Below are 14,039 nucleotides of genomic sequence, written 5' to 3' on the forward strand. Positions count from 1 at the left end.
AAAAACAATTTAAAAAAATGAAGCTGAAAGATTTTACTCCCGTTTCCTGATTTTGAAATAAACAAGAGATTGAGATGATAACTTTGGAGAGCTGGGCTTCAAATTCTGCCTTGGATTGCCATAAAAGACAAGGTTTGTTGATGTCAACCTAATCCCAATTTTTTCCACATTACAAACCACATTGTCAGCCTTGTCTTAGGGAAAATTTAGGAGTAAATCTGGAGACATTAAAGGCCAGGACTGAAGTTCATGACAATTGTGTGGGAGAAGCTTGCACACCATCTGCCTGTACTATACTTGACACAGCACTGTAGCTATTATTTCCTTACTTTCACAAACACTAAACACACATGCACACTCAAAGTAAAAAACTGAAATAACACAAAACTGTTACTGATTTTCAGCATTTTTGAAGGAAAGATATTTGTGTCACAAACCAGTTATCTTTTCCTGTAACTTATTAAATATGAAATACAGCCCTGCTTTATTATACTGCATTTGTTACTAAATAGGGGAGAGCATCTATAACAGTAAAATGAATGAAAAGAGTTCTTCAGAGTGGCAGAAGTTCAGGTCGATGGCAGTAGCCAAACATGGACCATTAATGAAATTATACAATGAGTTAAAAAGGTCATTACTAGTGTGGCATGAACCTATAATGTATAGGTTCGCCTTCCAAATAAGCTGCCAAAGTAAATTCATACCGAGTGATCTCACTTGCAGATTGATCCTCTTGTTGGATTTCAGAGGTATCTCCATTATTAAGTGACTCAGTGAGGCTGGCAAGGGATGTTACAACATTTGCCAGTGTTCCTAAAGCACCCTGACTTGTCTCAGCCTACAAAAAAAGAAACCATATTAATGGATCAAAATTATATTTTATATAGTTAGGTGAAATGCTGTATGTAATGTAATCACTTCATAATTATTAAATCCTCTGTATCTCCTTCTGTTCTCACATAGGTTTCACTTCCTCCTGAATATCCACAGTGAAGGACAGTGGTTGATATTTGGGTAAGGGTGATCATTAAATTCTCCAAAACCTTCCCTTCTGACTTCTGGTGTTTTTTTTTGTGATGGATCAACTACAGGGTTATCAACCTAAATTCATGCATAATTATATCTGGGGGAAAAAAGTATGTCTCCCTGAATCAGGTATGTTGAAGATGGAAAAGATCATCTAGATCAGTGGTTCTCAAACTAGGGCCGCCACTTGTTCAGGGAAAGCCCCCTGGCGGGCCGGGCCGGTTTGTTTACCTGCCGCGTCCGCAGGTTTGGCTGATCGCGGCTCCCACTGGCTGCGGTTTGCCACTCCAGGCCAATGGGGGCTGCAGGAAGGGCGGTCAGCATGTCCCTCAGCCCGCGCCGCTTCCCGCAGCCCCCATTGGCCTGGAGCGGTGAACCTGCGGACATGGCAGGTAAGCAAACTGGCCTGGCCCGCCAGGGGCTTTCCCTACACAAGCTGTGGCCCTAGTTTGAGAACCACTGTTCTAGATCATCCATTCTCTCTCTCCCAAAATATAGGATTTGTTTCAGCGCACGGTGGTATTATCATCTCAAGCTACATGTTACAGAAAGGCAACAACCTTAGGGCTGCCTGCAGCAGCCTCCCCTCTTCCTCCTCAGGGGACAATAATCAGTGAGTGAATCCCCACAGACAGAGCCACTAGACCTGCCCTCCTTTGCACTTGTGGCACTGTGGTGGTCTCTCCAATTTCTAATGCCCTCTACCCCTTTGCAGTGGAACAGAAACTGTTTGGCTGAGGTAAGGACCTTTTGTGACTGCAAAGGGGTCAGAAGGATTTCTTTTTAAAAACATACTCAAAATAATGTAGTAAATAAAATGTAAGATTTGTAATAAATGAAAGGAATATTACCTTGGAGTCTGTAGTTAGCAGGACTGTACCATCATCCCGTATCAATGGCTGCTGAATATTCACAAGCATTCCTGGATCAAGAAGACCCGTTGACCTGTTCAGACATGTAAAGAGTCTAAGAGTGAACCTATTTCAGTGCAGTACAATGAGGATTACTCTTATTGGGCTTTCCATTTTGTGATGTTGAGAATTTATCCATCAGAATTTGGTCCTGCTGAAAACTATTTCCAAAAAATAATTTGTGTCCTGGAAGAAACTGCACTTTAACTGGAGGGTTGGTGATTTTGCCACTGCAAATGAATGCCTTTCTTTCTTTTGCTAAAGTGCTGGTGATTTCTCAACCTGATTTTCCTCTCATTAGCTTTTTGATTTGATTTCTTCTGTCATGCTGGCAGGTGTTGTCTTTTTCATTACAACCAGTAAGCCATTATTAGCTATGTAAATTTGCATGGCACTTTACAGAAGATCATGCCCCAAGTAAGTGGCATTCCAAGTGAGACAGGGCAAAGACAAGGATCACATCAGATGAAGAAGTGAGATAAAGAAAGAACAATGTTTACATAAAACTACATATCCCAATTTTACTTAAAACTTTGTCCTGCTCTTACCATGCCCCTTGTCTAATGTTCTTTCTCCCTTTTCCATACATAACTTTGGGCCTGATCTGTGAAGTGCTTTGTAGTCAATAAGTATAATTATGATGTATTTGTTATTTATATAGCATGATAGGTTTGCATGGCACAATATAGATGAATAATGCATGACAGATTCAGGCCTCAGGGAGTTTATCATCTCAAGCCTGGCACTGAAATGGTAAACTCCAGGAACTTGTCATGCATTATTCAACTGTGTTATGTTATGGAAATGTATGGTTCTATATAAATAACAAATACATGATATTAATAATAATACTTATTGATTATAATGTGGTTATTAGGGTTGTGAAGGAGAACACATCTTGCATGTGCAACAGAAAAAAAAAATATAAAAGAACAAAATGTGTTTGACCACAGTATTTATCAGACACTTAGTTTCATACATAACACAAATGCAAATATTTAGCAGCAAATTTTCAAAGGAGTTTCCAGTCCAGGCTTCCAAACTGCTATGGCATTTTTATTTGAAGTCATTGCATATGTGCATCAGATATTCAGACTCCTAAATGCCACAATTCTTATTGCAAATACTATCTGCACATATTAATTGTGCTCTAGAACACACAAAACTTGTACCAGAAAAAATTGTGCATACAATTGTGTCTACTTTTGAAAATGTGGCCTTTAAGCTAGATTGCTATTTTCTATCTATGTTAGGATATATAGTTGTATATACTATAGTATGTACATTACTATTGTATCCAAATGTATTTCCATGCCCATTTGTTTGGAAATAGCTGAACCCTCAAAGAATAACCACCATCATGTAAGAAGGAAACTTCCATTCTAGAATTTAAAAAGAGGCCATACTTTTGGGGCCTGATCCTACCTCCCCCTGGAGTCCATTGTTTATAAAACTGACTCCACAAGACTCTAGTCTGAAGGCATCTTAAACAGACCCATTTTACACCTAAAAACTTACCGGGTGCCATCTTTATCTGCTACAAATGTTGGAGTTGCTATGAGAGGGCTTCTTAGGTCTTTCCTGATATAGATTTTTTCAGTTGAAGCTGCACAGTTGGTTGGTTTCTCCCGTTGCACATCAAAAGGCTTTCTTTCACTCTGAACCGCTTCATCAGAATAGAAAAATACAGATTTGAAAGGAAATAATTCATCCAAAAACTAAAGTAAAGGAAAATCTTAAAGCAAGATTTCAGTTTGCATGAAACGTGTTGGCTCATTTCAGTTCAATGCAATATTGGAAATTCAGTATGATAACTGAAGAGACATAGGCCCAAGTGTTGCAATGCACTTAATCACGTTTATTAAATGAGAAATCAATGGGACTAATCATAGTCTTAAGTGGGACTGGGGTGAGAGCTTGCTACTGCATTGCATTTAACCAAGTTAAGCATTCAGGAAGACACAGTTTCACACTATGATTTTGAGGAAAGGAATATGTAGATTTTAGACCAATGATATTTCTTGAACATTTTATTTAAAAAATCAATGCTAAAATTCATAGAAGGGTAGACAGGCTAAGAGGAAATGTTTGCACTGCTATATGGCAGAAGAGCGTTTAATGTCTAGGCACAGTGGATCTGTAAATGATTTAAAGGTAATGCACACATCTAGCCAGTTAAGAAGGTCTAGTGGGCTCCTAAAAAAAAAAACATCTCTCCAGGATTAAAAATACCTCCAGTTTTAAAGTGTAGGGGAAAAGGCTTATTGTTCAAGGTTCTAAAAGGGATATGGATGTATCTCAAGCAAAAGAATCAGAAAACGACATTAATGTTGTGATTTTAAAGAAAATGAAATTTATTCCCCTGAAATATTGGGTCATCATAGTTGAGTGGACTATGCATGGGACTGGCAGGCATGAACTCCTGCCACTAATTTGCAGTGTGGCTTTGGGCAAGTCATTTAACTACATGGTGCTCACTTGAAAAATTTTCTCAAAAACTGGGATATTAAAACTGATATTCTTCGCAAGGGTGTTGAGAATTATTTAATGTTTGTACAACACTATATATACATATAGTGCACAATATAAAATATAAAGCACTATATAAGTTCAGAGCATTACTCTAGTATTATTGTACCAGTCAGACATTCATAAGTCATACATTCATACAGCAATCAGCTATAAAGCAGTTCTTCATGGCCTCATGAATCTAACTTTCTTCCACCTAGCCTTCCCACCTTAACAAAAATAAAATTTAGAAATAAAAAAAAATTCCCAACTGACTGGGGATGGAGAGAAAATTATCCTAATGTTTGTTAGCAATCATAAGGCCCTGAAACTAGGTTATGAACATGATATAAATACTGTACCTTGTATAGAAATGATTTGCTGTATTGTTTATTAACACTGGATTAAGTTCAATGATTGCCAGTGCAAATAATTCACACTTATTAACCAGAAGCCTGATCCAGTGTCCACTGAAATCAATGGGAATCTTTTCAACTGATCACAGTGGACCCTGGATCAACCTCTAGAAATGCAGCAGCATCTGCAGTTTGCCACTAAAAGTGGCATTGGGACATTTTAAACTGCCAGCTCAAAAGAGCCCTACAGCTGGCCATGGGAGGCCCATCCCAAGGTAGAAGGATCCTGTTATGGTGTATAGCTAGCATAATAGCTTCTCTGCCACCTATGTCTGGCATAGAGGGCATTGCCAGTGATAAGGCCGTGGCTGGTGCTTCCCTGTGCCTCAGAGATCCCAGATGGTGTAACAGCCCTTTAAGCCCACTGGCAGGTAGAGAAATTCAGAGCAGTTTTCAGACAGTTCTAATTTACATGGAGGGGGAGACTGGCACACAACTAGCCCAGGACCAAGAGAACACAAAGATGTCTTAAAGACATCTTTGCACCTCCCTCTTAAGCTGCATTGTATACTCTTTGATGACAGCCTTTGACTCCAGGTACTTTAGAGTTAAATAATATTCACAATAAAATAATCCCAAACTTGTAAAGAAGGTATTGGAATAATATTTGCAATGAATATAAAACGTAGCTTTATGTCTTTTCTTTTAATAAAACAAATTTGGGGTAAGTACAGTGTTATGCAATAGTATGCCACAAAGGTAGAGAACATTGCACTTCATCTCACAGAACATAACATGTCTTATTTAATGGGAAAACTGCAGCAAGTGGGATTTATGGTACATTATTCTATAACAGGAGAAATAAGCCCCAAATCTGACAGCAAAACAAATCTATCCATACACAAGAAGTTATTCCAAAATGAGGCCAGAGAGTTTCAGAAGGGACCAGAACATCATCTTGTCTGACCTCCTGTATATCACAAGCCACCAACACCACCCAATATCCACACACTAAACCCAACAACCAAAACTAGACCAAAGCATTACAACCCACAGGAAACCACACAAACATGTGCCACAGGCAGAAAATAGGAGTGTCATTCTCCATTACAAACACTACTTGTAAAATGCACTAAAAGTGAGGTTCTATATATCCCTTCTTATAATATCACACATAAGAGATTGATTTCAAAGTTATTCATTGCTGTAGCTTGAACTTCCTCTACAAAAGTGAACCAAATAACAGGTTTAGAGAAGAAAATGTGAGGCAGATATTTGGGATGACAAAAATTCTGTAACAAAGATACTTCTTGATCTGTATTCAAGAAAGTATTGCAGATGTCTTAGAACTTGGCGTTTCACATGGACAAAGATAGAAAACTGAAAATATATTTAACTGTACTGATCATCTACATATTTATTACTTGGTAGACAAAGTATCAGTTTGGGTAATGAACACTCACATTCCATTTTCATGCCCATCTCTAGGCATTTCTTAAGCCTACAAAACTGGCAACGATTCCGATGGTGTTTATTGATGATACAGTCCTGGTTGCTACGACAACTGTAGGTCAAATTCTTCCTTACACTCCTTTTAAAGAAACCTTTGCATCCCTCGCAACTGACAGCGCCATAGTGACGACCTAAAGGAAAAGGGAATGCATGTGCAGCTCGGTTACCACAAGGAAATGATTTATATTTTTAATACCAACATTTTATTTATAGCAGGCAGAGCCTATTGACAAATCACACCTTGATTTGTTTTATATTCCTGGTTATTCCTCATATCTGCAGGCACTGATGGTGAAAGCACTATTCTAGTCTGATGTCATAGTTTTGTTTTGCGTTTCTTTCAGGAGATCCTCCAGGATCAGCCCATTTCCCACCATCCTTGAAGAGTAAGCATAATGGCAACACCCACTTCAGCCCAGGACTAATGGTTCCTCTTGGAGTCCATCAGTGTAGCTACATAATTGCTAATAAAGTCACATGCATGGATACAAAATATATAAAGGATATTGCATGCAAAAACGACATTAAAAGAATATTAAAGTTGCAAGTCAATCACTCAAAACATAGGAAATTCCAGAATAAAGGTTGTCCAGGCGACATTAATTCAGACCCCTTTGCATATGCATTATGATACTACCTTTAATTACATGATCACATACTACTTTTTTCACAGGACCCCACCTCATTTAGTGCGTTGAATGGATGGAAAGTGTTCACTGACCAGTTGACCAAACTCCCTGCACTGTACTCTCAGCTCAAGCTTGCCCAGGAAATGAAAGAGCATTGGACCCCAAACTTACTCTCAGGGACAGGAGTGTGTGGTCAGGCCTAATGGTTGGAGCCATGGAGGTAGCCAGGCCTGAAGATTAGAGTGGAGCCAAGCTGGAGTCTATAGGATTATAGGATACACTGGGGCCGTAGTTAAGAGCAGAGCTGATGGTCAGTGACAGGGATCAAAAGTCGAATGCTAGAGCCAATGGGTGAGCCAGAGATATGGTCAGGAAGCCGGGGTGCTCAGGATGGAGAAGGGCAAGGGCTGAAGCAGTCACAAGAGCAGGCTGGGTAGGAAGCAGGAACATGCTCAGCTGTGGACATGGAACACGTCGAGCACCCAGCGAACTCTGTTGCTTTGTTAAATAATAGGTAGCTTCTCCCCTGCACCAATCAAGAAGCGCAATCAATCATGCAGCTTCCCCACTCCCCCGCCCCACTAGGATCAGCTGTGTCCAGTGTGTTGCTAGGACACTGACCATGCTGCAGCTGGCTCCCTGACACTTACACCCCTCACACTGTGTTGTTGCTAGCTGGTCAAAAGTGAATGTTTTCTTGCCAATATTGGAGTTCAGACTAGTATTGGTTCAAGGAGGGTTTAACTAGTCTGATACCAAGCACAGCTTGCCATAATTGTGTTCAAGTATCATGTCATTTAACTTACTTGTTCACAATTGTGTTCAAACCACAAGTATACCAGCCATAGGTGGTGATAGCCAACACATTTCTGTACTGTAGAATCATAGAATCATAGAATATCAGAGTTGGAAGGGACCTCAAGAGGTCATCTAGTCCAACCCCCTGCTCAAAGCAGGACCAATTCCCAGCTAAATCATCCCAGCCAGGGCTTTGTCAAGCCGGGCCTTAAAAACCTCCAAGGAAGGAGACTCCACCACCTCCCTAGGTAACGCATTCCAGTGTTTCACCACCCTCCTAGTGAAATAGTTTTTCCTGATATCCAACCTGGACCTCCCCCACTGCAACTTGAGACCATTGCTCCTTGTTCTGTCATCTGCCACCACTGAGAACAGCCGAGCTCCATCCTCTTTGGAACCCCCCTTCAGGTAGTTGAAGGCTGCTATCAAATCCCCCCTCATTCTTCTCTTCTGGAGACTAAACAATCCCAGTTCTCTCAGCCTCTCCTCATAAGTCATGTGCTCCAGACCCCTAATCATTTTTGTTGCCCTCCGCTGGACTCTTTCCAATTTTTCCACATCCTTCTTGTAGTGTGGGGCCCAAAACTGGACACAGTATTCCAGATGAGGCCTCACCAATGTCGAATAAAGGGGAACGATCACGTTCCTCGATCTGCTGTAAATTCATCCTCTTTTGACCGAGTCTCAACTGCTATTCTCACTATACATAAACACATCATTATTCCATCTTTACTAGTAACATGTCTGTTACAAGACTATATTTGCTTACCTGATGCTTTATCTCCACAAACAACACAATATTCTACTACTTGTGGTCGCTGCACATCAGCTTTACCCAACAAACGTTCCACTGAAGCAGAGTCTGTCACAATCTAAAACAAAATGCCAGAACAGTTAAGGTGTTGCTTTGATATATCACATCAAATCAAGCTCTAAAGAGATTTCATATTCAGATCAACTGATTGGCTTAGCATTGCTAACTCTTGCAGGTTAGTACTTGCAATAGAATTTGGCATCTAACCTGCTTAGGCACTTTTGTAAATCCCAGTATGCACCTAAAAACCTTTATAAATCTGCCCCTAAATTTAGTCTGGAAGCCTGGTTTAGGCAGAGGCCTGTTGCAGTTTGGAAAGACAGAGTCCAGTCTGGGAGTTTAGCTTAGGTAGAGACTTGATTCAGAACTGAAAGATTTATTACTGATTGGGGCTCATCTTAAGCAGAGACCTGCATTAGCCTTCAGAGATTCAGGGCTTGTCTACATAGAGAAGTTATTGCAGAATAAAGAAATTTAAGTGTAATAGCTATACTGGAATAACTTCCCCATATAGGTAATTTTATTCTGGAATAAGAGTGCCTTTTTCCAGTTTAGCTTAATCAGTTTCCAAAGTGGATTAAACTAAATCAGAAAAAGGAATTTATATATTATAAATAATATCTGAGTTTTTTTCTGCTCCTCCCCTTTCACTGAATTTGAGCCTCTGACGCCATTCACATAGGTAGATCACTACGTGACAATGCACTTCACCACAGGAGCAAATATTATCATTTGGATAGCTAACTGGTCACTTGGAGTTGTAAATCAGACAGCTAAACATCTAACTGCTAATACTCATACCTGCAATAAAGTGTAAGTACAAAAAAAAAGAAGGTACAAATTTTGTGGACACAAATTTTGCTCACAAAAGGGAACACAGCCTTCTGAAAATATAGGCCTGTCTAGTTTTTTTTAAAGTTATTACTCCTCTTTTTAGACACCATAAACAAAGTATATCCACTAGTTTTGTAGTTCCTATGAAAATAGAGGGCCAGATCCTCAGTTGGCATAAATCAGCATTACTTTATTGACTTCAATGGAGCTATGCTGGTTTACAGCAGCTGAAGACTTGGCCCACAATGTTTTGTGCACCTCACATTAGGTCTATTTCATTCACACTCCTTTTAGAGCAGTGATGGACAACCTGCAGCCCGCACGTGGCCCATCAGGGTAATCCGCTGGCAGGAGGTGAGACAGTTTGTTTACATTGACTGTTCGCAGGCACGGCCGCCCGCAGCTCCCAGTGGCCGCGGTTTGCCATTCCTGGCCAATGGTAGCTGCGGAAAACGGCAGCCTGCATGTCCCTGAGGCTCACGCCACTTCTCGCAGCTCCCATTGGCCAAGAACAGTGAACTGCGGCCACTGGGAGCTGCGGGCAGCCGTGCCTGCAGACGGTTAATGTAAACACGGCCTGCCAGTGGATTACCCCGACGGGCAACGTGCGGCCCATGGGCCACAGGTTGCTCACTGCTGTTTTAGAACTTTGGGGATATCATTCAATGATGCGAACATACAAACAAGAATGCTTGGCAAGACAAAGTGCTATATGAAAGGAAGTTAAATAATGCAGTAATATAAAATTCTGTTCAGTTCAAAATACAGGATGAAAATAGTCCATCCTTAACCCTTTGCATACCAATAAATCAGAGGCAGGATTAAACCTAAAAGAGAAGAAAAGGGAAGAGAGAGGAAAGGAAGGAAGTGGGGGAGTATAATCCAATAAACTCATAATTTTTTCATGGTATCAACAAAGAAGTTAATCCTAACAAAATTAATCTCACTGACAAAGTTTTAAAAAAGCTTTTAAAAAACAGCTTTAAATTAATTATGTTTATTAATTTAAAAAATTAAACTTCCAACCATATACAGGACTCAGGTTATACCAGTACAGTGCTTGGTTTTATTGGCTTTTATTAACTGGGGCATAGAATCAGTGTATTATAATATGTTACAGACCACTGTAGTACTGGAAAGAAACAAGGTCTCCATCTTTAAATATTCACTTACAGTTCAAGTTAAATCCTAGGAATTGTTGTTTATTTTGGTACAATGTTTCCACTGTTTTTGTGCTGAATATAACATGATTATTTTTGTTTCTTTTATGGGTCTGTCTGTATTTTAATGCCCAAATCATCCCATTAAACACAGACACTAAATAAAATTATGATTCAAAACAGAAGGTTTTCATCTTAAAAAATATGTACACAGGAAGTTTAGCTTTTAGAAAACTATCAAAACTTCTAGGGGTTTAGAGCTATTATACAATTAAATTTATTTAAATCAATAATCGAAGGAGGATAGCCTGTTTTAATTATTGTATTTACCTGAATTCTGCCTGGTACAATGTTGTCAGTGGTGGTAAAGATAAGTTGCTTGGCATTAGATGTTTCAGGTGCTGCCAATATCACCTTTCCCGTTCCAGTTCCATCTGGACTGGCCAAGATAAACTGTTGCTTCGGAGACACTGATGAGTCCACTGCTGTAACTATCTGGATTTTCTGTCCTGTTTGCTGATCTGTCACAATCTGCAACAAATGTTGAAGGATTTTATAAGGCATAATATAAGATTTAACATTCTAAAATCTTTGGTTCTATCTCAGAATTATATCTTATTACCTGATAATGGCTCTTCACTGCCTTGCAATTTACATAGTCATTTATACTTGTGCAAAATAAGTGTAAATGTTGACACAAAGTGCAAGGCAGTGGAATCAGGCCTTTATGTATACATAGTGCTTCTGCAGAGAAGGGTACTTGTGGAATGGGAAGCACTGGTGATATGAAAGGTGAGGAAGTAGCTGGACTATGGTAAATCACATTAAACAGGTCAAGAAGGAATCTCTCCAATATGTAAACAGTGAGGTAGCAAAATTTGCAGATGATACAAAATTACTAAAGATAGTTAAGACCCAGGCAGACTGTGAAGAACTACAAAAGGATTTCTCAAAAGTGGGTGACTGAGCAACAAAATGGCAGATGAAATTTAATGTTGATAAATGCAAAGTAATGCACATTGGAAAGCATAATCCCAACTATACATATAAAATGATGAGGTCTAAATAAGCTGTTACCACTCAAGAAAGAGATCTTGGAGTCATTGTGGATAGTTCTCTTAATGTGCATCAGCAGTCAAAAAAGCGAACAGAATGCTGGGAATAATTAAGAAAGGGTTAGATAATAGGACAGAAAATATTATGTTGCCGCCATATAAATCCATCCATATAAATACTGTGTGCAGATGTGGTCACCCCATCTCAAAAAAGATATATTGGACTTGGAAAAGGTTCAGATAAGGGGTATGGAATGACTTCCGTATGAGGAGAGATTAATAAGACTGGGACTTTTCAGCTTGGAAAAAAGATGGCTAAGGGGAGATCTGATTGAGGTCTATAAAATCATGACTGGTATAGAGAAAATAGATAAGGAAGTGTTGTTTACTACTTCTCATAACACGAGAACTAGGGGTCACCAAGTTAAATTAATAGGCAGCAGGTTTTAAACAAATAAAAGGAAATATTTCTTCACTCAACACACAGTCAACCTGTGGAACTCCTTGCCAGAGGATGTTGTGAAGGCCAAGACCATAACAGGGTTCAAAAAAGAACTAGATAAATTCATGGAGGATAGGTCCATCAATGGCTATTAGCCAGGATGGGCAAGAACGGTGTCCCTGGCCTCTATTTGCCAGAAGCTGGGAATGAACAACAGGAGATGGATCACTTGATGATTACCTGTTCTGTTCATTCCCTCTGGGGCACCTGGCACTGTCCTCTGTCAGAAGACAGGATACTGGGCTAGATGGACCTTTGGTCTGACCCAGTAGGGCCATTCTTATATTCTTATGTGATCCGAATAGTATAAAATGAATACCAATGAAGTATAATGACCAAGGTTCTTATGTTCACCTAAGTGAAAATATGTAATATATTGTACATGGCTATGTATGACCAAGCATATATCCAGTACACATACACAGAAAATCTAATCTGATATAATCATAAAGTTTCCTCGCTTAAAGAATTAAAAGTGAAAGTAAAAATACTTTGGAAAACTATATGAGGTCAAACTCATCCATTCTGAAAAAGGGAAACATATTAGTAAACTGTGAAACTAGCCTCTTCTGGTCAATACTAGAGACAGAGAGGCAAGGGGGTCAGGTAATATCTTTTTATTGGACCAACTTTTGCTGGTGAGAGAGACAAGTTTTCGAGCAAACACAACACTTCTTTGGGTCTGGGAAAGTACTCTGAGGTCTTGGCTACACTGGCGCTGTACAGCGCTGCAACTTGCTGCACTTGGGGGTGTGAAAACGCCCCCCACCCTGAGCGCAGCGAGTGCAACGCTGTAAAGCGCCAGTGTAATCAGCGCCTGCAGCGCTGCACACTTCCTCGCAGCGCTGCAAGCTATTCCCCTCGGAGAGGTGGAGTACTTACAGCGCTGCGAGAGCTCTCTCGCAGCGCTGGCGGCGCAACTACACTCGCGCTTCCCCAAGTGTAGCCAAGGCCTGAGTGTCACAGCTAAATGCAAGGTGGAACAGATTGTTTAGCATAAGTAGTTAGCACATTTTCTAAGGGACCATTAGAGGTAGAGTGGCCCGTTAACACCTCTGCAGTCATAGAACAAAAAGAGGAGGTTAGTGGGCTAGAGACTGTTGTAATAAACCATAAATCAGTGTCTCTGTTGAGTCCATCATTTTTAGTGTCTAGCAGAGTTATGAATTTAAGCTCTCAGGCTTGTCTTTTGGTGTTGTTCACACAATACTAGAGACAGAAAATTAAAGGCATTCCACCTCATGACTATAGCTGAGATTTCTTCTATTTTGGTTAAAAATAAATACCAAATTCAAAATATTTTGTGTGTGTGTAGTTAATTTACAGTTAAGGCTTCTATGCTAATCTGACCACTTGTGTGAATAAAGTTTCGTAGCTCAGAACACATAATCCTTATCAAATAAACATATTATCATCACCATTTAAAAAAAATCTAAGCATATGGAACAGCCAAGTATGATAATTAAGGAGCTCACTAGGCAAAAGATCTCTGGGCTATCTTGCTGCTCCACAGAGCTCTTACTGGCCATCACAGTGTTTTATATTGAAAATCTTAGCTGGTAGCATGAAGTCACACTGAAATCTTGTCTATGGGGTCAAGACTGATACCTCTATGATGTTGCCTGTAAATTTTTTACAGAGATGGGAATTGTTCTTTTCCCATTCCAGTATTCTCCCTCAGCATGGACTGGTAGTTCCTTTAGAAGCAGTGGAGATATGAGGAACAAGATTAATTGTTCTGCCCACGTGGGCCAAAACTAAAGTTATGCTGGGAGGATCTGCACTATGAACTTCAGAATGTCCTAGTATTCTTCAGTCATACATGTTGAGGAAATATAAATCTTATGATGAGGTGGTGAAATATATACTGATATTGTAGATCTGCTAGATAAAAAAGGTTTTTTGCTATTGTTACTTAACCAGAAATATGTCTG

At 39.7% G+C, this 14,039-nt stretch overlaps 1 protein-coding gene across 6 annotated transcripts in view; it reads right to left on the reverse strand.

The window, feature by feature from the left end:
• NR2C2 (nuclear receptor subfamily 2 group C member 2) overlaps positions 1 to 14,039 on the reverse strand; it is a 51,736-nt gene that overhangs the window by 14,830 nt on the left and 22,867 nt on the right. For all 6 annotated transcript variants that reach the window (XM_034776739.1, XM_034776742.1, XM_034776738.1 and 3 more), the window contains 6 exons: positions 10,879 to 11,079; positions 8,510 to 8,612; positions 6,265 to 6,444; positions 3,456 to 3,603; positions 1,878 to 1,971; positions 705 to 838 (listed from right to left, as the gene is read on the reverse strand). In XM_034776739.1, coding sequence (XP_034632630.1) covers positions 705 to 838; positions 1,878 to 1,971; positions 3,456 to 3,603; positions 6,265 to 6,444; positions 8,510 to 8,612; positions 10,879 to 11,079 — 860 coding nt within the window. The remainder of the gene's footprint in view (positions 1 to 704; positions 839 to 1,877; positions 1,972 to 3,455; positions 3,604 to 6,264; positions 6,445 to 8,509; positions 8,613 to 10,878; positions 11,080 to 14,039) is intronic.

The sequence above is a fragment of the Trachemys scripta genome, chromosome 7 (assembly GCF_013100865.1).
Source record: "Trachemys scripta elegans isolate TJP31775 chromosome 7, CAS_Tse_1.0, whole genome shotgun sequence".
NCBI lineage: Eukaryota > Metazoa > Chordata > Testudines > Emydidae > Trachemys > Trachemys scripta.